Here is a 26623-nt window from a genome sequence, read left to right on the forward strand (position 1 = left end):
CAACTGCACGAAGAGGCCTTAAATCTGGAGTAACTACACAATGCAGTTAATGTTTTATCTTAGACTTATGTGCCAGTAACTACTGTGATGTGCTACACACCCACACCTACACACAGATGGAGGGATAGGTATATGCTGTGTCATAATACAACATAAACATTATTTCTACAACTATCCTAATAACACAGCTAGTGCCAAAGCGAACCAGCACAGGGATTTGCAGCCACCCTCTCAAATACAATATGATAGGTAGTGGTGGAGAAAAAGCAAGCTCAGGTGTTATTTTGAGTCACTAGGGAATGATCTGGGCACAACCCACTCAGGTGTTGCTTAATGAACACTATTCATGGGCTGTCCCACAATCCCGCGTCAAAAATTCCCACCTCTGTGTGGGTGCTCATATCACTTTCTGATGACGCACAGAATTGAGGTCATGGGTGAGCAGTCACTATGTTTGGGAAATGCTCTAGCCAAACATTATCTAAAATAGAGATAAAAGCTCAAACCGACACATCACGCCATGCCTCTCAACCACAGGTAGACTGTAAGGTTACATACTAGTGGGATCTGGGCTGTCTAAAGAAAGAGCTCCTCATAGAGGAATTCACGTTTGAATCACAGGAGGATCTAGTTCTGCTTGGCAGTAAGAGAAAAAGGAAATTTATCTAATTAAATAGCAACGAAATCAGTCCCTCAATGCTGCTGATATAAATAACATATGCTGTTCACCTACTACAGCATTCGTGCTCAAATTGCACATATATTTGCTCCATTTTGGACCATGTTTTCTGCAAATGAAAACTAAACACCTAGCCAAAATGTTTTTCTCAAAATTCCTCTGAACTTTGGACAAATCTGAACCCAGGTCTGGAACAAGATTTGGATTTCTAGAACCAATATCTGTCCTTCAGTGGCTACCCTATGCAACCAAGTCTAAACATAGGCAGAGATGGCAGGCTCAAAACTGATTTTCTCGGGAGAAAAGATACCTCTCTTCTATGCTAGGTTACTGTTGCTAGATTATTGGCACATAGTCTCATTTTACCTCATTATTGTTTCAGTTGTCCTATAAACTTTCATGGAAATTCGACCTGCAGAACCAAAGGCAGAAAGTTATCTTTGCAATTATTGTTCCATATTAACATCTGGATGCAGTATTGTTGCAGGGAAAAAAAAGCAAATTCCTCAACAAACTACGTTTAACCAACTTGCAGGTGGCAGCTATCAAAATCAACTGATGCACATGTACCAGCTAAAGTTATTAATGAATGATCTGACATACCAAGTCAGACAAATGTCATATGTAAATAGATCTTCAAATGTATACATACAAAAGCTGCTACTGTATCTAGATGATCATTTTGGTTTGTTTGTATACCCCATAGCTCTGAATCTATCCACTGAATGTTTACTCAGCACGTGTGGTATAAATATATTCATACACTAAAATTGACACATGGCAATTTTTCTTTTTTTTTTTTTCTTTTTTTGCTGACCAGCAACAAATTCTGATATCTTTAACTGTAAACCAATACTCAATAAATATGCCGTGTTCAGCAAAGGGACATGTTTTGTCGATGAGGGTTTTGCTGCACTCTAAGCCATGGGCTGTGGGGGTGGGCGTGAAGGAGGAGGTCCAGGAGGTGCTCGGGATGGGGGGGGTCCAGGAGGAGGCTGCCTGGAAGGGGGCTGCAGAGACACGGGAGGAGAAGGATTCCTTGGAGCATTGTTAAGTGGCACATCGTCACGCCGTGGCAGCTTTGGCGGTGGGCTGTAAGGGGCAGAGGTTCCATCCGATTTCACTCGAGTGAAGTTTATGCATCTTCCCTAGAGGAAAAGAAAAATTCATTATTCATAAAAAGCAGGTGTTTTGACTCAGCAGCAGCTAACCAAAAGGAGTACAAGCAGAGGGGCCAGGCTGCATTTAGAGATCTTCATCCAGTATGATTCACCAGGTCCTAGACATAACATTCAGACCATGGTGTCCTGAAGGTCAGCACTGGAAACCAATGCTTTCCTTGGGTTTCAGAGCTCCTGCATACAGAGAATAGCCTGGGACTGGTTTAAACCAAAAGGTAACCCAGTGTGATTTTGCTCACACATGCCCTCTGCTCTGCTACTAAGAGCTATGCAGAACATGCCTGAAGCCACAGCTCCACCAAAGTGATCCCTGCCTTGGTGGGATCCCTGACTGACAAAGCTGTGATTGAAAAAACTGGTGTCAGAGACAGGATTATACCAGAGAAACAACCTTAGCAAAGATACTATCTGTGGCTTTCCTTTTCATTGTGATGCTAGCCTAGCTGGTGTCCATACTTTCAACACTATACTGGGATAGTACATCTGTCTTCTGTGCGCCAAATGTACATGTGACTTCCCCACAAACACCAACAAGGTGTGGGACTTGCACAAAGGACTCTCCAATGAATGAATTTTCAGAATGGACGTGGGATGCAGGCAGGCAGGATGGACCTGATGGGAGAACTAGGGATGGAGATTTTAAAACAGGAGTAGCTTGGGTTTGAAAAAACACCAAGCACTGGGGATGTCCTAGTCAATTAGTGGCTAAATGCAAATACATCAGGGTTTTCTTTAGCCAAAACAAAGCTTTGCATAGGTTCACACTAACCAAGTTCTGGACAGTAAGAGACACAGACAGACCCCAAAGACCACCTAGGCTTTTCTGTGGGGAGCAGCCAGAGGCTTCTGGGCACTTCAAAACTGGTATGACAACCTCAGTCAGACACCAAGGTTTCTGCTGTCTGCTGCACTTGTTCCTCCCCACGACCCCTAAAAGTTTTGTTACAAACTGACCCACTATTTCTGTGGAGGCCTCATGAAAACCTGCAGACACAACCTTGTGTGAGCAGATGCAACACTTGGCATCACTGTCTCCACCTCCTCACCTAGGGATGTGGGAGATGCTTATGCAAGAACCCAGCTGCCACAAGCAGAAGCCTGCCCCTGGAAGTCAAAAAGGCCTCTCATCATCATGTACAAAGGCTGGCAACAAAGACCGCCTGAAAACGCAGGAGTGACACCGCCAACACCCCATTTACAGGAGCTGGGATGTGGTTTCCAAATAAGTAACTGTGGGCTGGAAAGTACTCATCCCATCAGTGATGAACTCCATTTGCCACCACCTTGTCTTTTGCGCAGCAGGCCGGTTTTGTTCTATGTAGCAATCATCTTAATGAAAATGGCCTCTACACTTCAGGATGGAGGGGAATGTTACCTATTTCTCTCTTTTCAAGGCAAACACTAGCTGGGAGAAAAAATAAAAAACCCATTTGGTTTGTTTGGAAAATATCTGTCCCAGAAGGCATCTACACTCCACTGCTTTTAAAGACCCACAGAGCCATGATGCTGATGACAGCCAGAGGTTTAGGTTGCATGCTGGAATCAACAAACCAAATTCAACTCACGATTATGCCAACATCCCCCAAGCAAAATTCGAGAAGGACTCCAGATTTAGAAAAGCTTCTCTCAGAGCTAAGCAGCTGTGAATCACAATCCCCACAGCTACCAATGGCTCTGGTAACAGGAAAATATAAGAACCCACACCAATGACAGATTGCTGCTAGCTCAGTGCTGCCTGGCATGAGGAAACTGAAGGTGTTTAGGGAATGGGGTGAGTTTCTGTGGCAACTCCACAAGTGACAGTTTACTGTGGAATCCAGGCAAATGCCATCCCAGCTGAACCACAACTATCTGTTTTGTTAAGCGACTTCCAATGCCTGCACCTTCATTCATGAAAACTATTTCTTTAAAAAGAAAAGAAGAGAATCACTTCAGCCTATGGCTTCTCTGAAGAAAGACAAGCAGCATATCAAGAGAAGATCATGTAAGCTCCAAAGAGCTCAGAAAATGATTCAACAAAGGGTACCACCCTACCACTTAGATTGGATGGCTCATGGCTTCACAAGTTCAGCTGCATCCAAGAGCTGTTTGAATGGGCATGTTGTTGCCTGTACGTAAGACATACTTAGTAGTTCTCAGTCCCAGCTTTTACCATCACAATTCACCACTGCACTTGAACAACAGCCTCAAGAAGGACAAAATCCCCTTTCTAAAAATCCAAGCTTGTTACAGCAGACTTTGGTTACGAACCAGGTTCAAGGCAATGCTATACTGGGGCTAGAGCCTTTGCACAGAGGCAAAGGGTAAAAGCCAAGGTCTTAGTTACTTCTGCAATAAAGATAAACCACTGGATCAAAGAAACCCAGGTCGATGCTTTGCTCTACTCCACAGAACTCAAGTCCTCACCAACATGAGTTGGTACACCACCTGGCATACTGCGTCTAGCTCTGGAGTCCTCAGCACAGGAAAGATATGGACCTGTTGGAGCAGGTCCAGAGGTGGGCCACAAAAACGGTCAGAAGGATGGAGCACTATCCTGCGAGGACAGGCTGAGAGAGTTCACGTTGTTCAGCCTAAAGAAGAGAAGGCTCTGGGGAGACCTTGTTGCGGCCTTTCAGTACTTAAAAGGGCCTCATAAGAAAGGTGGTGACAAATTTTTTAGCAGGGCCTGTTGCAATAGAATGAGGGGTAATAGCTTTAACCAAAAGAGGGAAGATTTAGACTAGATACAAGGAAAAAATTGTTTACGATAAAGGTAGTGAAACACTGGAAGAGGTTGCCTGGAGAGGTGGCAGATGCCCCATCCCTAGAAACATTCAAGGTCAGGCTGGACGGGGCTCTGAGCCACCTGATCTAGTTGCACATGTCCCTGCTCATTGCAGGGGGAGTTGGACTAGATGACCTTTAAAGGTCCCTTACAGCCCCAACTATTCTATGATCCTACGATTCTATAACATTGCAGTGAGCAGCCATCCTTGTCAGCTATTTGTCTTCTGCTGCGCTCTATTGTATTCAGAGCACACTTGGAAATTCAGCAATATTTACTGCCATGCAATGAATGTTACAGATATATTTAACAGCTGTACTGCAAATACGTGTAAGAAAACTCAGCCTTGACATTGATAAAGTTTGGAATTTAGAACAGATAAATAACCACGTAAGACAAAAAAACAAAAACAAAACCAAAAAACAAACAAACAAAAAAAAAAACAAAAAAAAAAGAAGAAAAACCTGCCAGAGGTATTCAGATGAGATGTACCATATGGGGAAGGAAAAAATAAAAAATTAAGACCAGAAGACCAGGACAATCTCCCTCATAGTAAATGCAAAGCTGCAAACCCAACACTAGTGCTTTTGCCTACAAGCCTTTCCTGCCTCTCTGTTGTGTCTCTCTCTCAAACATCAATTCCAAATATATTCATAGTCTATAATCAAAGGGGATCCCATAAATCTGTTTGCATTACTTTCACTTCAGTTAAAGTGATAGGCGACGTCAAACTGCTGCCAGTTTCTGCCACACTCGCTGATTTGTCAGACAGATGGGTAATTTAAAGGCCATGCGCCGCATTGTGTCATGAAAAATACGGTTGGGTTGGGAGAGTCTGACAGATAGGGGCTCGGATGATCGATGCATGTATTGTGACACTTCCTCACAAAAGAATATTGGTGTTAGCCTACAATCTCATATATCAAAGACTTCTGGTGAATACTGGAGCAAATCCTCCTGAGCACTTCAAGCAGCCATTGATAAAACGAGGCCGAACTCTTAGCCAGTGTTAGGATTAACAGACAAAAGGGAAAGGAAGGAACACATGATAATAAATCACAAATCTTAGCTTGGACTTATCAGGCATATGTCATCAAAGGATTTCTAGGTTGAAGAATTAAGCCCTCCACTCATCATACTTTCCTAATAACAGAGTGCCACAGCTATTCTACCTAACATGCACATCCCTTTGGGGTTAGTTTATGAAAAAAAATCCGTGATGTTTCTCAAATAAACATGCTAGACACGTTTTTTTTTAATATTTTGTGTTTGAAAGGATTAAGTAGTTTCCTCTCCAAAGGCATATAAAGGCTTTTAAACCATAGAGAACATGGACAGAAATCAGGTATCCTGCACGCTCACCAGTGCTCTCCCTGCACAGGGGATTAACAGGGATTAAGAGCCACCAGCCACCACCACTTTAGTGGTGGTAATAGTATTTTTTTTTTCCCTGAAACATGGTCTACACAAAGTGTTTTAGGGAAGGAGTCAGAGTTGCAAGGTGCATTAATACCATGATGATCTCATGCACAACAGCTGTCAGGAGCTCCTTTATTGTTTTCTAGGAAGCAGATGATCTGCGTAAATCCAGTTCTGTCTGGTTTCAGCCCCGCTCCCAGTACAGCATCCCTCAGATGGTGCGACCCACACCGCGTACTGTCATTCAGGCACCAACTGAAGGTCAGCAATGTGCCATATGGAGTTACGCCCTTACTTCAGCTCACATCTGCACAGTCTTCCTAATGCACAATTATTTTGCCTCCCCATATGGCCATCCACTTGTTAGGCTCTTGTTATGCTGCTTGCCAAATTGCCTTTTCAAAAAGTACAGATACTGAAGCAGCGGGATCCGCCCTTGTCCCGACTCCAGCTTTTATCCCAGTGTAACAATCACATGTGCAATTCAGGCACTTTGTACTTCTAGGCAATGCCTCCTCGACCACCTAGGATGTGGTTTTGTGTGTGGTTTAAGAGGGGGGAAGGAAGAGAGGAACCTCTTGAAAGCCACCGCATCTTGTTTCTGGGCTACTTTCATCACAGTGCTCAGTATATCATTCCCTGGTGCTTGTTCACCCGAAATCTTTAGCTACTACTCAGCAAGTTTTCAACGGAAAGGAACAACTGCTAAAAGAATCCAGGCAATTCAAAGAGTGCCATGGGCAAGTCTCTTCACCCATAATACTGAGAGCACTACAGCAAAAAGAATTTAAAAAATCCACCCCATCTGCCAGTAGCTGTCCCTTTCCTCTGTTCATTTTAATACGTCCATTGGTGTTTATTTAACAAAAATCAAATCCAGTTTTATCTCTGTGCATGCCAGAGTGTTTGCATACACAAAAGCATGCCCGTTTCTTATTTTTAGCCGCATTAGTTGACCTAATAAAAAGATATCCTTCCTGTTACAAATTCCGCTTGAGTTTTCATTCACTCTTGGCTTTGCCTATGGAGTCTCAGTGCTGCAGTTCTGACTAGCAAAGGAGGGTATCTGACTGAGGATACACTTGAACATTTACTGAAATTTCTTGGTCTTTGACTTTGCAAGAACATGATACTTGCCTTTACATTTTAGAATGGATTCAAATAAAAATCATTGCTTTAAAGTTTGAGCATAGCAATCCAAGACGCTGGACCACCAAATTAAAAAAGTAAACTAGCTGCCAGTCAACAGTATTACATTTAGGATGCTGAAATTTGAAATAAACATAATTTCCTTGGGCTCAGAGTAGTCACGTTTCTCCCCAGTTTTGTTTACGGATGTCACTGGGATGACTCTGCCAGTTTTGTATGGACATGGTTCGTCAGCATGTAGCTTCGCTTCCTAAAGTTCACTGTAAAAGTGGAGCTCTAAAACTCAAAAGAACAGATTTAGGGTTTTAGGCTGCCTACAAAACCACAAAAGCGAGCATCTACAAACAGTCAGAATCACTTCAGCTAAGTGAAGGTTTTGATCCACACACCCAGAAACCAATGGGATATATACCTTTAGGATTAGTGACTTTTGCAAAAGTTGAATCTTGGAAAAATTAGAGGACAGGACAAACCCCATCCTCTAATAAAGAACAAAAGTGTTCTAGCAGAAACAGCTACACCGAGTATCCTAAAACAGCAACAGTATGGGAAACTTGTTTAACAAATGTATTTATGAATGAGGTAGATTATGGATACAGTAATTTTATAGAGAAAGCTGAACAGAGGTGGTACAGAGTTCCCACTATTCGAGTTCCCTGGGCAAGTGTCAGGATTAGCAGCTGGCTTCTCAGGAGCCAGGATCTGTGTGTATCAGGCTTTGCCAAAAGCTTCCTCACACTGCACTGCTTCATGCTGACTGTGCGCTGAACATGTCACGGCTCATTAAAACCTTCACGGATTTCCTGGGAATTGCACTGATTACCCTGCAGCATACAGGCTAGAAATTAGTGAGCTGCTGAAACAGTTTGTCACATAAAACCTAAGCCTGCCTGGTTTTCAGGCATATTCAAGTAACTTTTACTAACTCCTACTCTTACATTTGGGATTCAGATAGTGTTTTCGTGTTTAAAAATAAAGAATTACAAATGTCAGAAACTCCCATATCAGCAGTTTGGTGGCTGATAATGCTTTCAAGTCAATAAATGTGATTTATAATTAATTTATAATTACATTTAACAATTTAACCATTAATTTTTACTCATCACCATTAATTATGCTGTGGTTATTGCATTAATCATTAACAATCAATTTATTATCTTGTAATTAATTTTTATATGAAGCCATTTTCAGTTTTTAGGTCTCAAATCAAAACATTAAATATCATCAACATAAAATATTTGTTTACATGAGAATCTGATTCTTCACATATCTTCCAGTTGTCCTAGAAGTCCTCTCTTGTCAATAACAATTTTTGGTGACCTATTTGGCAGCTCAGCATTGATGCCTAAAATGATGTCAATCCAAAACTATGAAGAGATAAGAGAAAAATGGGGTTGACTTGAAGAAAGAAAGACTTTAAAAGTAAGGTCCAGCAAAATGGCAGTGTCCAACAATGAGAATATAATTATTATTTTCTTTAGTGCTGCTTTCAAAAAGGAAAATCCGTTCAGCCCTTTCTTTATCCAGTGTATTATTTGACCTCTTTATAAGTGAACTCATATAACTTCTGCTCCCTCCTTCTGTGATGGAGTTACTGGAGGGGAAGGAAATCACTGCATTGTGAATCACTCATATTGTAACAGTGAGGACCCTATTATGGACCAGTGAGGACCCTATGCCTTAGGTACATCACAGAGTCAAATTGAAAATTACAAAATGACGAATGCAAATGCACAAGGACGATTCAAGGAGTAGCAGAAAACTTTGTTTACAGCACAGCATGAGCAAGGTGGAATTAGACTGAGATTTAAGATGTGGGAGGTAACACAATTTTAAACAAGACACACCTCCTGCCCCAGGAAGGGGCAGTGATATTTAAAAGCAGCTGAGGCACATGCCGATCCTTCACACAGTCCACACCTTATAAGCAATTCTTGTGTCTTTTCTCCGACTTTTTAGCAACCAAACTAAACTGCCCACAAGCCTTTGGTCACTAGTTCACTGGCATAGCCCCAAGGAGACACATCACAGAAAGTTAGTCCCTACTTCAGAAGCCCTAACACCCAAGTGACAAACGAGAAGATAGCTGCATACAGGCTGTTAGCAGAGCACACAGTGACGAGACACAGCTAAGCAATGCCTTGGACTACTGACATTGTTGGAGTAAAACCTGTTGGTGTAGCTAAGACATGGCCCACATTGCTGCCCAGAACATCTAGGCGAGAGCTGAGATGCTCGAGTCCCTCTCACAGATGCAAAGAGAGACCAGCTTTGCTTTGTAAAGGGACTGGGAGAAGAAATTCTTCAGAATCCCAGTGTGCCCTCAGGCGCCCTGGCTACAGGAGGCAAATAGCTGAGAAAGTAGGATTTATGGGGTGGGAAAGGGAGGAGAGAGCACAGGAGCTCTTCTTTTTACACCAAGTGTGTGATAACCCCATCCAGGGGATCCCCCAGGGGACAAGGGAAGGGGGTTGCCAGGGCAAACGCACAAACAGGCCTATGGCATGCACTGCACCTAACAGTGGCAATAAAAGTCATCTTTCGGTTCACTTGCTGGCCAAGGAAAAAGCCAACAACAACCAAGAGACTTCATTTTTCAGGTAGAAGAAATATGTCAAAATAAGTTTCATTTGGGCTTGAAACATGTATGTTGTTCAATCCAAAACATCTTTTCTTTGAGTTTCGGAGGGAAAAGGTGTTTAAAAAAAATTTAAAATATTCACACTTTTTCAAAGGTATATTTTCCACTTTAGCTAATTCCACTAACATACAAAAATACATACAAACCATCTAAAGAAGCAGTTTTTAGCCAAAACAAAGAGAGTAATCTGGAAAACAGTGTCCAGATCTACTAGGGAATTATGATACATATAGGAACTCTTTTGCAGTAAGGTTAATAGCTGCAGTGTCCCAGGCTACTGTAGCTTCTTTAATCAGAATATTGAGAGTTGAATACAATCAAGTATTGATAGGTTCCCAAGACATGCACATCTGCAGACACTACTCCTCAGTTCACAGTCTCAACAGTGCATGGCACTGCTTGAAACCAGGGATGGGTCCTCTGGGAGCAGTCTATTCAGTTAGTTTGAAGACCAGTACAGGAATACACTCAAGAGAAGTGGGTTACTTCCAGTTTTGCCCTGGAGAAACCAACCAATACTGAGGAATCTGACAGGAATACCTCAGCCAAGAAAATTAGCCTTTTAAGCTAGGATCAGGACCCTTCAGCAAAATAAACCTTGTGCTGAGCACATCCCCACCATTCAGCTCTCACATGCCTAATACCGCTTTTCCAGCTTAGGCACACAAGGGAAGTGACACAAAGAGCCCAGCCCAGTATTGAGGACAGGGCTATTCAAATAATTTGTATCACAATCCATTCATCAGGGAGCTGCATGTTGTTTCCAGCCCTGCCTTAGCCGGAAAATGCAGCAAACGGCTACAGACACCTCCTGAAAGAATGGCCAGAGTCACAAGATATCTTGCAGGAATGCACAAAACATCACATGTCTTGGACCTTGCTGAGATTGTGGCTGAAGTAATGCACAGTGCAGATCCGTAACATTGTTGATTCTGAGCCCTAAAAGAGCTGAAGTGGTAAAGGGAACAGAAAAGGATAACACTAGACATAATAAAAGTTAAGGTCTATCAGGCATACTTTATACTCAGTACCTATCTCAAAGTACAGTCACGCCAGACCAAATCCCACCCAAACCTGAGAAAAATATCTTAGCCTAAACCTGCACTCAAAACACATAACTTACTGTCTTCCCCTTTTCTGACAGTTTTTATGGATGAGGCTCCCAGAGTGGAGGAAGTGAGGAGAGCCACTATCAGGTCATGTCATCTACACAAGGTTATGCAGCAACTTCGGGGGAAAAAAAAATGGTATTTACAAGTTCAGGACTCGTGACTCACATCCCTTGTTTTAACCACAGCACCACACATTTCCACACTTGAATGCTGACCAGACTAGAATGTGGTTCAAGAAAAAAAACCAAACAGTAGTTGGTTTGCAAAAGATTTTTCTCTTTCCTTTGGCATTTTCAGGGAAAAGGAGACTGCATTAGTCCATCACCTCAAATAGGGAGGGCTTTGGAGCATAGCAACAAGAGCAACAAACATTTGCTGGGTGCAACAGGCTCAGCCTTGAGGTACTGGCGACTTGCTGGGAGGAGCAAATTAGGCCACAAAGGACCATAACTGGTCTTGCTCAAACTATAATTAAGTGTCATCATGCTTTCCAGCGTGAATTGTTTGATTGTCTCTTTGGAAGCAAGCTAGGATTATGGCAAGCACAGAGGAAGAACACAATGCTCTTCATCCACATAGGGTATAGGACAATGATGGAGATTCTCAGAGAGATTTCTGGTGAAAATGGTTATTATTTTAACTTGCCTCAGACAAAAATGTAAGATCCTGGCCCAGATCACAGACAAGCTGCCTCTTTGTTCAGAGTCTGGAAACAGATACGAGTACCCCCAATCCATCTCTGGGTAACTGGCCCCTAAATGGCTCTGCAGCTACCCAGAGCACATAGATGGGAAACCCACAGTTCCCAGGTTCCTCTGTGCTTATCTTACAAGGATTTTCTTCTCTGGGGATGAGACTCATACAGTTCATTATCAGTGCTTATATATTAACAAAGCACAGAAAACCTCTCCTCCTCCAAAAAGCTCTTAAGTTGGATAGAAGAGTGCTTTGGGACACCACCACCTTAGTATTTCTAGGAATGAACACACCAGGGAAGCAACTCAAGTACTGAAGTCCTGACACGGATCTCTCCTTCCCATTTCATGTACGCTATAGAGACCTAACACTCTATGCAAATATATCCTTGCCACATTTCTCCCATGCAGCTCGACTAGTCTATCAAGTACCAGCTCTGCATTTTGAAGTTACTCTTCTCCATGCGCACCCCATTGCCACCTCTCTCATACAAACTCTGTTATATACCCTGGTCTCCACTTACCTGAGACAGTGGCCTGTCCCCCAGTAGCAGAAAAAACACAGGCACACCTCCTTTCATTTTTCAAAGCTCTGCTCCACTCAAGAGTGCCTGGCCTTTAGCATTGCGAGAAGCAACATGGCTCTTGGTAGGCTTTGCTTTAAAGTTTCTGTATATCCCACTCCTTAATGTTCTCAGCCAGTGAAGAATGAGGTGTCTACTTGGGTAATTACGTTCCCCAGAAGTGACCCAAAAAAGAGGGGAAAAGTAGGGATATGTTCACATGCCACAATTTAAAAAAAACAAAACAAAACAAAAAACAAACAACAACCCCCCCCAAAAAAAAACAACAAAAAAACCCCTAAAAGGCAGAAAGATCTTAAAACACTGCAGAAACCACCAGTGTTGCTGCAAAGAGCACAAAGTGCTTGCAGTCTTGTTGTTCCAGGAACTGTTCCTATCTGAGGCTAAAACTGGCATATAAAACTGTAGGATTTATTATTGACCTGATGTTTATGTTCAAACCAAGATTACGTTAAAATTAAGATCTGTCAGACATAGCTCAAACTCTTCAGGCTGGGTAGTATATTTGTGTTACTTGTACAATGGCACACACAGTCATTTGGGTTTTCTTCTGGTACCACAACATGAACCACCATAGTTTATACAAGAACAGAGTCATCCAGAACCACAGCTCCTCTGTATGGAGCAATGATGCAATACCTTTTGATCTTTAGTTATCACTCTGGCCAATAAATTTAGTATGAAGAATAGTATTAATACATTAACTTACACAGTGTTTTTTATTTCTAAAGCTCGAACACTTTCAGAGGAAGGTCACAGCATTACTCAGTTTGCGTACAGGGGAACAACTTCCTGTGCAGTTACCAGAAGTGTGAAAGCAGAGAGCTAAGGAAGGCTGGCTAGGTTCTGGACTGTCACATAACTCAGAAGGCAATGAGGGATGTACAGCTCCCAGTAATCCAACTGAAACAAGGAAATGTGAGGTTCAGCACTGATCCAGGGTGCTGCCAAGAAACAGATAAACACATTGTCTGCAGCATATTTGTTCACTCACATGTGCAAATCATGGATCTGTACATGCAGTCCTAATAAGCAACTGCATGCGCATTTGAGTACTTGTCTTTTCAAAAGAGATGTACCTTCAGTTGTGGGCTTCCTCCTAAGCCCCAAGGTAGTTACCTGACTTGAAGTCAGGCCTACACAGCTTAGTACGATTAAATACGACTGTGGAGCATCAACGAAGTGCTGCCTGGAAAACTGTGATAACAACACATGAGAGCTTGTTCCCCCAAGGCAGACATGTCAGAGTTGCAGTTAACAAGGGACTAAGTCACCAGTTTTTACCCCAAAGTCACATTCCCTATAAAAAAACAACCCTGAGAATTAGACCCGATGAACATTTTTCTTTACCATAAATATCAAAGAAATATCAAAGCGGTACACATGCTTTAAGAGTAGCAGAAAAACCCCCTGTCTACCTAACAGAGTCCATCTATGAAGTGCTCAAAGTGCTGTTAGGAACATGGTCTCACCCTCCTAGAACTTACTGTTCATCTAATTTATCACTGTAGAAGTACAGTACAACAGTAGGGAAGAACAACTTACATCACCTACAGCCAGGGTCTCTGAGGTGACAGCTCAGTGCCTTAACCACAAGGCCAATCCTTCTTCACATCCTGTTGTGTAGCCTGTGCTAAGTAGTACCAGCCCTGGGATTTGTACCCATCCTTCAGAAGAGCATCTTGTGTCTGTTGTTACTGAGCATGCCTCCAGTTCCCAAAGATGAGGATACACTGCTAGTTCCACCTAGGGGAAGAGCGGCAGTGTCTACCCCCAAGGCCCATTTGTGAGTTCTTCTTCCATGTCAGAAATAACGTGATCCTGGCACAAGTGAGAGGTAATGCCAGTATGGGGGCTTCTTGCAGGACAGGAAATTCATTTGTCACCAATTATATATTTCCAGCTGCAGTGCTCAGCACATCCTGGGAACCATGCATTACGACAGTAGTCCCACACCAGGGAGCTTTTTTCCCCTCAATGTCGTGCCTCCTACAGCAGGAATGAACCTTAGAGATACTGGTCTCCTTTGCAAAAAGCAAAAAAAGTAAAACAGATGCTACGTGCATCACATTTTCAATGAAAGTGACAAAGTGAGATCACCTACCGTGGCAGGCGATGTTCCCATCTCTTTAATTTTTCATCAGCTTATGAAGGTAATTGGATCCAGAAAGGCTAAGCAAAGGGAGAAAAGCCCCAGAAACAGGCAGCAGTCTCTGATGAATATAGTCTGAAGGAGCTCAGTGCTGCTTTTCCAGCACCCCCTGTAGCTCTGCCAATTACTACTTGGGCAATTACAACACATCTCCAAGCAAGTGGCAGGTGAGCCTGTTAAAGGCCATTACTCAGTCTTGAAAAGAAGTAATTAGTAGGAGCTCCAAATAGCACTGATACCTGGGCAGCACGGAGTGACAGGCTGGTACTGCCCTCCCCATGGGCTGCATTCAAACTGCTGACCACCTGTGGGCAGCAGACAGAAAATAATTACTAGTCATTAATAATCCATAGGCTTGATGTCGCACCATTCCTCTGGGGAGTCCCAAGTGCCTGGCAGGCCTTAACTAAACCTCACAGCTGTAAAAAAAAAAAAAGTAAATACTGTGTTCTCATGATTATTTTGCAGTTGGGAAAAGTAAGGTACATAGATGTCACGGTCAGTATTACAAGGATTCACTCAAAATTTGAGGGTAATCTGACCTTCTGAGCTTTAACAAACCTATCAGATTATGAGTGATTACTTTGAAAGGGATGCACAGAATAAGGAACCCAAATACTCCTGTTCTTCTAATTTCAGAGGCTGGTGTTTAAAGTTCCAGCTGCCATGCCTTGTTCAAAGTCACACAGTGACTCAATGGTGAGAACGTGAAGGGATCCAGGAGGTCCTGGCTTCACATATGACCAGCAGCTTATAGTTTGTGAAATTTTCAGCTGCACAGCAGCTTTTTTTACTTTCAGTTTTATGGAATGAAAAAGGGAAAAAACAAGCTTTCAGGTTTTTGTACAACAGCCTGCTTCCAGTCCCTTTCCCCAAGAAAGAGCTTTGCCTGTGCAAAGGGTAGTACTGCTAAAGCAGTGCTTTTTTCTAAGTAAAGTCCCACGAGTATATAAGGGAGATGATGACAGTAAAATCCAGTCTACACTCTCACTCTGTTGCAGGTAATTTTCAGTGACAAAAATGAGATCACTTTCTAAAGCTTTAAAGTAAACAAGAGCAATTCTGCCCAGGGGGAAAAATGTAGGGTTTTTTCAGTTGAGGTTTTCGGTAAACCGAGCCTCTGAGAATTTCCTGTGACAGTATGTGCTGAAATGCAAAATAGAATGGATTTGCTGAAAGCAGCAACTAAGCAGACCATTTGAAAGAAGCATCTCACCTTCCTCTCTGCACATATCGGGGCTTTTAATATTTACTTGCTAGCATTGGTAACAGACCCACTTTCGATCCATGAGGCCAAGGGGAAGAGCTTCAAAGTTCCCTTTTGCAGAGACTACTGACAACCTGCCCCACAAGCTACTGTGGTTTCTATGAGATGCTTCTAGATAGCCAGATGTTAACATTTCCCAAACTCCAATCTTTATAGCAGCCACCTGCAAGTTCATAACCAAGCTCAGGAGAACACCAACACAGAGGCGATGGGGAAGTCCTCAAGGCAGCCTGAGCATCACATAGCTCGCCAGGCCTTGTGACCACTCTGACATGCTCTCTGTTGATGGATGAGCAGAATGTCCCCACCTCAGAGCCGTCAATCCCTTTGTTGGGCCAGAAGAGTAACTGCTGGTCCTTTAAGCCCCAAATTTCTCAGGGAGGAAGGGAAGAATAGCAGCCTAGCTCTAAGGGAACCATCACTGCAATAGTAGCACAAATGCGTATCAAGGCTGAAGCCTTTGTACATTACTGCAAGGAAGAAAGCCCATCGATCTGCAGGAGAGCTGCTAGCCCCTTTTTCATCTCTTCCCTGATGATGATGCTGTTGAAGAGCTCAGCAAAAAGCCATCCCACAAATAGCAGCGTGTCTGCTAATGATGGGGTAGAGCTAAGTATGTGTTTATCCCTTGCTGTCTCATCCTGGTGCAATAGAGCCTCCTGCCAGGGGTGACCTGCAGAAGTCAAGTGAGCAGGGTCCTGTGACCCTGTACTGAGGTATCTGCCAAACTAATAACCGGCGATTTCAGTGGTGGAGCTACGACATTATCTTGAATGGAGACCACGTGGAGGAGCTGTCTGCAGAGCCAAGCCAAACACTGCAGGCCCAGCTTTCAGGAGAAGGGGCATCAGAGCTTGCGCTTGGCTGGTTTTCTTTAGTCAGTTCCGAAAAGCGCCTGTGACTTTAACAACCAGTTCTACTAATACAATCCTGTTCAATGCTGCCAGGTCATCTTTTTCTTGAGAAATCCCTGCCATGCTCTGGAAAGCACCAGCCAGGACAGGGGAGCTCTCAGGAGCCTCAGCCAGCTCTGCAGCAAAGCCATACCCAGGGCACACTCCTACTAGCAGTTCTGTTCCTGCAGCATGAGAAGAATAGGGGAAAGAAGCTGGTCACCAGCCCATCAATCTCAGAGGGCAGGACTGCAGGGCACCAGTCTGTCTCATCAAGGGTAGGTGTAGGCAAATAAGGACTGATAGAGACAGCAAGCAGAGGAAGAAAATACAGAAGGAAACAGAAAGGAATGTCTAGGGCAGGAGTCCAAGGGGGTCACAGGCAGGGAAAACAGCAGGTGGTTTGGGAAAGGCAACAGGATCATGATGAAGGAAGAAATGAGGATGGGTGGACAGCAGCCCTGGCTACCTAGAGCAAAGGGCAACAGAGTCCCTTGCAGCAGTCAGCCCTCTATTCCTGCACACACACTTCAGCCTGTATTTCCACTGTAAGACTCTCGCACACACTCTGGAATGGATTGTACCACATGAAGGCTCAAAAAGTATGAACAGTGTCACTTTTAATTTCACTTCATGATGGGAGTTAGGGAGAAGTCATGATTTGAAAACCTGGGGCATCAATACTGCCATCCTGTATGTTCTGCAGAGCCAAAAAGAAGAGGGCCGTGTTTTGGGGGAAGATGCTGAACAGCTCTGAGAAATATTTAACTTTTTTTCTTTTGCTTCTAACAAAATGAGATACATCAGCAAATCAACCAAAAACATTAACATATTTTGGTTTTCACCAAAACTATCAAGGAAAGTTTTTGCACAAGTATTTTTCAGATTTTTGGGGGCACAGAAAAGCTCCCAAACCAAAGTACTCATTTTCAAATGATGAAAGAAAATACATTTTTCAAGAGAGTTTTAAAAGAGCGTTTTAATGTAAAAAACTTATCTTTTGATATCTTTCTCCTGTGCCAAAATCTTTGGGAAAAATACAGAGAGAAAAATACTGTGGATCTTCTTTCACTACTACAACTAGTATGTTCAGTGTACAGAAAAAAAATGTTTTGCTATAATTTCCCCCAATGGCTACAAAAACTGAACATATGCCCAACTGCAGCAATAAAAATGGAAACTGACAACTTTTTTTTTTTTAATGGAGGTAAATTGAAACAGAAATTTGGAAAAATGTCACTTCAGTGAGTTATCTTGTTGCAGTGGGAAACAACCTTTATCTCTGTTAATCCTTGAAAATGTAAAAATAATAATTTGATTGATTTTAGGAAATTCAGAGACAAGAATTTTCTCGGTTCCAAATGCCACTCCCAAAACACAATTAAATTGTGCGTTCCTTTTGCCTTCTGAGCTCTAAGTTTTCCTGAAAAATCAAGACAACTATGAAATTACCTTAAAATAAAATAAAAAATAATTTTAAAAAGGCAAACCAAAAGACCCAAAGAACTCTTCCCCCTTCATCACAAGAAAAACTCAAAACCCCACAAAGCAAAGCAATCCCCGTCTCCGAGTTCACCACACAGTCACTGGCCTCTGGATGGTGCAGTCTGGAAGAACACGGTGCACCGAGGGACGTCAGGCTGTATTTTCACGTCTACCCAACAGTAAACTAAAATCAGTCCATTGCTGTCAGCACACCTGTACAGAAGTGGCCTTGTTCTGGTCAGGGCTGGGTCGAATGGGGCTGTGGGCTTGCTCCTGGGGCTGTGCTCGGCACAGCCAGAGCTCCAGGCTCTCCATGCTGCTAGTCACTCATAGCACTGACTTGATTTCCCATTCCTCAGCCACAAAGTAAGCAATTGCATGCATGTATACTCATATATACTTATGTGTATGTACATTTATACTTATACACTTCCCCCCACCAAAAGCCTAACTCACAAGCAGTCAATTCTTCACCAAGGGATCACTACTAGAAAAGTCAAGCAAACAATAAATAATAACCTTGCTCTTTTCTGTGCTAGCTTTCTCCATGAAATGCAGGCCTGTGATATCTTTTTTTTTTTTTTTTTTTTTTTTTTTACAGCAGAGGATATCTAGTCATTTTCTTGCTTCACTTTCAATATTCTTCAGCTTTAGTTAATTTCACAGGCCAGGGAACAGAGATGATCCTATTCTTCCACTGAATCTGACTCAATAGGATTCTTTCCAGCCTATTTCCCAGATGTACATTTGATTTTCTAATATTCTCCCTGATACAATAATCCTTCAGCTTGCTCAGTTTTACATTGCCTCTTTTGAGTCCCTTGTCCTCCCCACAGCAGAGCTGGAAGGCAAGGAACTGAGGATCCCTGTTTGGAGCCAGCCCCCTGCATGTTTCTCAACCACACAGGCTAACAGAGGCCCTGTTGTGCTCTGCACTGATAGAAATGTCCCAACCGAGGGAGTGAAAGGCAGAGGACAGATTCATATTATACAATGTTAGCGCTATCAAAATACAGCTGGGCCTAAAGAGCCTATTCACAAGCTCTAGATCGTGCTTAAAAAGTAAATAAGGTGTCTCAAGCACAGCTGCCTTGAAAATGCAGCTTAGTGTAACAGTTAAAACCATTTTACAAAGTAGCATAGGAAGCTGAGTCTGTTCTCTTAGTTTCCTTGCACACCAGAAGAAAAAGGGAAGAGACTAAACTTTAAATACTGAAGCTGCATATGTTTGGTTAATAACTAGACAAATGCCCTACCAGTATTTTCCCCAAAAGTTGGAGGGATGTAGCATATTTGCTGTAGATGATGCAAATTAGCAAATTAGGGCTGCTTTTTAAGACTGTTATTAGGTGTAAAAATCATCCAGGCAGACAAGCACAGCACAAGGGCCTCTGCACTACTCCTACCCCCCAAAAAAAGCACTTTATGGCCTCTACTGCTGTAACTCTATAACCCCTTCCCCTGAAAGCAAAGGCGATGAAATGTATGGACTGTGGCCAGAGAAGCGCCACAGGGGAGAGAAAGATGGTGTCTCTGCTTGGTCCTCCTGTTCCAAAGCTCCACTGCAGAAAACCAAATCTGAAGGTACAACAGCACTCAATTCTTATGAAGTTGCCCCCAGAATAACAAGATGGAGACAACTGTAACAGTGCCAGGCTCTCACAGGGAAATCGTGAGAGCGCTCTGAACTAAACTATTGTGAGTGACTCAGGGGCAGCACACAGACATCTCTGTAGCTCTGAAAGGCACAAACTGCCTGCATCCCCCCAGGAGGAATCTACTCCTGACATACGTTTGGCCAACAGACTTTATCAAGGCAGGAGATTCTTTCTGCTATATATAGGATATAACTGAGAAATGTGTCTTTGTGCAGAATTCTACAGAAAATTTTTTCTTTAACTTTGTCATAATTTGTTTCTTTGTCATCCGCACAGTTCACAATTTCTGTCATTAATCATTTAAATCTATTATCAAATCTGAGAAGCATGTTCATGAATTTGGATGGGAAGAATAATTACTGTTGTAGAACAACTACTGCATATTAAATTCAAAAGCAGCAGTCCCCCAGAACACACAAATAAAGAACCTATCCTTTAACTACAACATGTGCACCCAGAAAAAATGCTAAGAACTTATATGGCTGAAAAAGGCCTCATACACTACTGTGGCTGGCCAGTTTCTCCCTCAGTCTTCTCAAATCATCCCAGTGGAGACACTACTGTCGACCTTTTGGGGCAATACTTTTAAATAGATGCCACCACAAACATTTTAGCTCATTTTGAAGTCTCTGGTTCTTGTGACAAATTTTTAGCCTTAGGGTAATGTGAAAAGCGACAAGCTCACAAAAAAAAAAAAAAGGAAGAGAAAAAAAGAGATGGGGTTGTTGCGGCGTGGGGGGAAAGCATTGCTGCTGCTAATAGAGAAGTGACATGCCAGTGTGTTTGTGATACCTTACCTTGTCCCCTGGCTGCGGTCTCATGAGAGAGACTTGATCATAGCCTCGTCGAACCAAAGCCCACAGTGCATCAAGTTTTCCCTGGAATAAAAAAAAAAAAATAAAAAAAATATATGACATATATGACTTGACTAAGAAATTTGGGGAAAACAGCATGAGATTAAAGTACAGGTGAGCTGACCCAGCCTTTCCGTATTAAACTGTCTGCACAAACATTGCTTCTGTGCCCTTGCTCTCTGTATACTGCTTATCTAGACAGAAAAAGAGACCTCAATGGGGTAACATGTACCTGATATGCAATGGGCCAAATTCAGCCTGCTCGAAACTCACTGAGGATGACTGTAATTTCATGTGAACAACTCCCCTAAGAGGTATATTAGACAGGTGTTACATTAACAAAAGGCTGAACAATAAAAGTACTGTACTGATAGGAGGCGAGCTGGAGTATGGACAAACAGCCTCAAGATTACCTACCCAGGCAGGCTTTAAAATTCACAGGTACTTTCAAGACAATAAATTCAAACACTGTAAACGGATCTGTCAGCATGGTGGGGAGGGGGGCCTCATCCTACAAAGCACTGGTTTGGCACACAGCCACAGGTTTCTGGGATGAGCATGGTATGCTGCTCCCTTGGCCTGAGCTAGCCCTCCAGCTTCCTTCCCTGTAAGTGGAGATAACAGCTCAGCCCTGCCTCAAGGGTTGTGTGAGGATACATACGTTAAAAGACAGGGAGACACCAGATACTATAATGACACAGGAGAAACGGGAATGAAAGTGTGGAGAGACTGAGCGACTTGCCCAAAATCAAACACTACATCTTGTGGCTGAACTAGAGGGGAACAGAGCTGAATCCCAACCCAAGGCCTTAGCCACAGTGCAATCAAAGCAAGGATGGGGCAGTTTATCTGATCTTTTTTATATGCTGCCTTCACATGGCACAAAACAGCACCCCTCTCTCCACCCTCCCCTATGAATTGAGATATCTGATATTGCAACCCAGGCTGTGCAAAAGTACCTGAAAAGGCGTGAGCCGAGGGAGGGAAGATCTCTGCTCATGCCTTCCAACACCCTCCACTCTTCCTCAAAAAACTGTGGTGACACAGTGCCAGGTGACATGCAAGTTCCAAGATACAGACAAAGTTCAGGGTTACTGGCCATTTTTGTAAATAGGCTCTCACAGCTCTGGCATAAGAAAAACTGCACTAAGAAAGCACGATGTAGTAACATGAGTGACATAAAAGTCTTGGTAAAACTGAGGGGGAGATGCATTACCTTGATCGGAGTGTACCATTTCCGCTGGGAAGGTGGTTTTCGTACATGAGGCTTTTTTGGCTTGGGTTCCCATGGCTCATACTCCTGTTCTGGCAACTTAATAATAGCATTTTTGGGCTTCTCCAATTTTGCTCCTTCCTCCGTTGACCCCTTGTCTCCCCATCGCACCTGAAGTCAGGAGAATACACCGTAAGAGGAGACACTACTGCAGTCCCCACCAGCAGGTTGTTTTCACAGACATTAATCTAGTTCCCATCAGATGACCCAATGCCACCAGGCATGAAGCCACATTGATGAAGGCACCAAACTCCCACTGTAACCAGAAATACACATTTAAGAGTCAAATAGTCTCACTCTACTTGAACTAATAGCCTTTTCCCCTTCCAGTAATGTGTTGTGGGACTTCACAGCATCCAGGGCAGATTAACCCATTTCCACATGAAATCTGAAGCGTTCCACCCAGATCTGCTAGGACACAGGTGTAATACACTTCCCATTGCCTCAGGCAAAAAGCAGGCAGCAGCACTAACTGAAGGTAGGCAGTCTTTACAACTAGCCCTAAGCAGTTCCTGTTGTTCAGTTCAAAAGTGAAAAAAGGGTCAGTGGACAAGTACGGGGATGGTTTAAGAGCATCAGCCCTCAAACTTGTGCAGCTACTACTAAAACCAGCTCCTTCAAAGATACCTTGCATAGTCACAAGAAAGGTCAGTAACTTTATCTTCACATACTACATGCTACTTATTTCAAGCTGAAATTCTGATTTGGTTGTCTGACTTACCTCAAACAGAAATGTGATCCTGCATTCAAGGGCAATATATGATCCATAGGGTTACTCAGCATCAAGGATAAAATTATCCCAAGGAAAATGGTTAAGGATATTAAACTGCAGACTTCTATGACTTGCAAGGACTTGCTGGGAAGCCATTGCTTTCATTCTGTTAGCCCTAGTTTGATGCAGATCCTCAGCTGGCTTACATTAGTCCACCTCTCTCAGCTACCGATTAGATCTAGTGGGAGTTTCTGGTGTGACATCCCTAAAAGTCATCATTAGGCCCTCAGTTGATACAGGTGAGTGACAATTCCCTGCCTTATATTAACCATGGTTAGGAATATTGAATTGATTTCACTAATGTAGTTATTTACAGGAGTTAGCAGCTGATCACAGCATTTTCCACTGACCTCCTGGAATGTATATGCCACAGGACAGCACAAGGAAAATTTCTTTCACAGTAACACCTCACTTTATACATCAAGACTGGCTTGTGCATGAATCCCAGGGCAGGACTTGATTCATTGGCCAATTTTAACACAGATGTGGTTTTGTGCATTAGGAGTTAATGCTTAACTGAAAAAAAAAAAAAAAACCCAAACAACTCCACCCAAAAAAATATTTATAAAAAAGAAAAAAAAGAGGAAAAAAAAAGAAAAATCACTGTTTTAAATTCCCCAAACCAACTGCTTCCAGCCTGCCAGGCACAGTGTAGATGATACCCTCAAATACTCAGAACCAATGTAACTCTGCCTGAGACAAGAGAACCAGACCCAACTGCACTGAGGGGTTTGATTCAGTAAATTAAAACGTCTTTTGGTGCTTATCCCATTTCTTAGCCTGCAAATTTTCTCTGGCTCATAATGCTAGATTAATTTAATTATTCATGTGAATGATGGGAGCTTGATGTCTGCTACTTGGACAGCAGGTGCAATCAGGTGGATAAGCCCTAATTAAGTCGCAGTCTCTAGACCATCAAGGTAGCTTTTTTAAAAAAAATAGTCGCATAAAAAAAACCATATTGCTACTATTTATAATTAAACATGCTGATTTTTACAACACAAAAGAACAAGCCAAATACCTCCATTCTCTTAATCCCACCAACACCTCGACCTCCATAATAAGATGCGTCCACAGTTGGCCACTTTTTCTTTGGCAATCCATCTTCATCATCTGATTCCTATGGGAAAGGCAGGGAGCTATTACTGCTGTAATATCAGCAATATAAAACCAGCATAAACCATGGAAAACAAATTAACATCCTATGGTCCAATCCTTGGATATCTGGCTTTGCGTGTTATACTTATTTGCTGACAAAAACAAAAGTCACTTGTCTCTGCAGCTGCAATTTTAACTAGGGAAGCCAAAGAGGATTGCCTATTCCTCTCTCCAGGCAGCTTTTATTTAGTCAAATATGCACTGAGCTTCAAAATCACAACTGACTTGTAAAGGAAGGCAAAGTGGAGATGAATCGTACATTATACTGGCTTGCCACTATGCTACGCAGAAAATGCAGCAATCAGCCCAAAGAAATCATTTATTAATTGCGCTTTTAGAACTTAATGTTACTTAACAGGGATAAGAGCTACCACTGTGAGTTTTCCAACATGTGCATCAGACCCTTTTCTCATGGCAGCTGTAACCAGTTACTCTAAGCTGATTGTTTCTTTGTAGAGTCTGGCTCGAGTTGTACAGTTTGGAACCAGGACTCAGACTGAGTATCTCCGAATTGTCAGGAACCTCAGATCCAGAGTTTTTGATCTGCAATTATAAAGACTAGGTTTTTTTTTTCTGGAACATGGGAGAGTCTGAATCAGGGTTTTACTTCAGGGTCATTGTTCTGTTCTTGCATAACTAAAAGCTGGCAAATGTTTCTGGTTCGACAGCCCTGGGAACTTATCTCCAGCTCTATCACCTTGAGTTGATAGAAGTCACTGGGATTTCTCAGAGTTCCTATCATTACACTGAGTTGAGGCAGCTGAAAGTCACACCATGACACTTTCCAAGTACATACATGATAGAGGAAAGAGCCCAACAAGCCTTCTGTAATACCACCTTCGTCCCTCACACTCTTTAATATAAAGACAAATAACTACACCTCGTGTTGACAGGCAGATACGCATGCTGCTCTTGGACAGGCCACGCGCAGTGTTCTCTGCTAGTTTTCATCAGTACAAGTATGTTTCTAGTTACATTGCCCAGACTTATTTTTTACTTAAAAAACTAAAACAGAACAACAAAAATCAAGTGAAATCCAAATATTACAGAAGGACACAAATTATTGTCAGATTACTAAGCGACATTTTCTCAAAATTGCCCTCCATGTTTCAATTGGAACATAAAAGAAATTGAGAGTCCAAAAGCCAATAACAGCTTTTAGAAAACATGCCTTAATTTTTTTTTTTTTCTTTCATGTTAAACTCTTAGATTATGCCTTGAAGAAAGGTATTTCCATTCAGTGACACCTGATCTCTCAGCTATGGTTCATGGGTCAGTTCCTCCAACAAATTTTTTAGTATGGCTGGGCCAGACTAGAGTTGGCATTTTCATTAACTAGTAAGGGGGGGTTGGGTTTTTTGGTTTGGTTTTTTTGTGTGGTTTTTTGTTTGGTTTTTTTTTTTGTTTTTTTTTTTTGTTGTTGGTGGTGGTTTTTTTAATACTAAATCAGGGAAATAAATATACAAGAAAGGCACTGTCATTTGGTGTTGGGTTTTGTTGTTGTTTTGGTGTTTTTTGTTGGTTTTTTTTGTTTGTTTTTTTTAAGAGAAATACACAAATTTTATCAAATTTCCTGCCACATCTAAAGCATTACCCAGTGAACTACATCAGCAGTTTTAATTCATTTATATTTGATTTCGCTGTGAACTTGAGTACTACATAATATATCCTGCATCCTCCATGCAATGTAACACAGATTTCAAGACTTCATGTTTAACAACCCCTATTGCTGGCAAGCCTGACAGTAGCAGGACACAGTTAATCATGATGGCTGATATTTTTCCAACTGATAAAGGATTTTTACCAAATATCCCCTACACTGAACACATAGCTAAGCAACATCAACAGCTACCACACACATTTTGAAAAGTAATGGAAATCTAATACTTGCACTTTAGAACAAGTTTTAGATAGCAGAAATACCAGACTATATGAGCTAAAGGGCAGGTCACCATGCCTAGCAAGGCTAGTGCTGAGTATAACGAAAAAACTCTCCATACTGGATAAAGACAAGGCCAAGTAAAGGGATGGATACCATCTGTATTCTGTGTTATTCCTGGAGGCTTACGTCAGCTCACAGTCTTTTTGATTGCATTTAAAATCTCTGCTGATCATAATAATCACAAAGCATCTGGGAACTCTGCTGCAGGGGTGCAATGCTCTCTGGAACCTCCGTCAAACACAGCATGGCTGCAATTGCATGCTTCATGAAAACACTAATCACCCTAAAACCAGCATGATTTTTGGTGCATATTCTAAAGTTAAATTGTCACAGTGCTGCTGCCCAGGACAAGCAACAGGATCACATACACAGTGATCATGGCCTCTGGCAACCTCAAGACAGCAGCTGTGGTTGCCTCCTGATATTCATGCCAAGTTACAGCAAGTTAGCAGCAAACTTCAAGTTTCTCTTGTGGGTTAGGCAAGTATTTTTCCATCATTTAACTGTCTATGCCTAGGAAAGAAAGGCAAGTATGAGTTTTCTCTGGAGGTACTTTTATTTATTACTATTATTTTCATGAAATTAGTACAGTGAAACTAAGCTGAGGTCAGGATCATTGTGCTACTGTCCCAAAAACAGTGAAACACAACCCTGCCTCAAACAGCTCCCAACCTAAATGGAGAAAGGCTAAGTGTCCTTCCAAAGGTCACACTGCAGCAGAACCACAGCCAGAGCAGGCTCTTGCCTCCCTCTCCTGTAGCAAAGCCACAAGAACGTGGCCTTCACTGTCCTTTCTTCCAGCTGCCAGCCTTTGTTCCTTACTGCCAATCTGGGCTAAACTCCTGCTGAGTGCAACACCAGTTTTAGTGGAGGAGGGAGAGCTTTCAGCACAGCTTGAGAAGCAAAGGTTTGCTTACACACCTGTTTGATGCTCAGCAGAAG

The 26623-nt window shown here is 42.4% G+C and overlaps 1 protein-coding gene across 1 annotated transcript in view; it reads right to left on the bottom strand.

Moving 5' to 3' along the window:
* Positions 1-1450: 1450 nt before the first annotated feature.
* ANTXRL (ANTXR like) overlaps positions 1451-26623 on the bottom strand; it is a 58447-nt gene continuing 33274 nt past the window's right edge. The window contains exons 15-18 of the mRNA XM_074591510.1: positions 23603-23701; positions 21753-21920; positions 20480-20560; positions 1451-1827 (exon numbers count right to left, since the gene is read on the bottom strand). Coding sequence (XP_074447611.1) covers positions 1597-1827; positions 20480-20560; positions 21753-21920; positions 23603-23701 — 579 coding nt within the window. The 3' untranslated portion in view covers positions 1451-1596. The remainder of the gene's footprint in view (positions 1828-20479; positions 20561-21752; positions 21921-23602; positions 23702-26623) is intronic.

Source organism: Larus michahellis, chromosome 6 (assembly GCF_964199755.1).
Source record: "Larus michahellis chromosome 6, bLarMic1.1, whole genome shotgun sequence".
Taxonomy (NCBI): Eukaryota; Metazoa; Chordata; class Aves; order Charadriiformes; family Laridae; genus Larus; species Larus michahellis.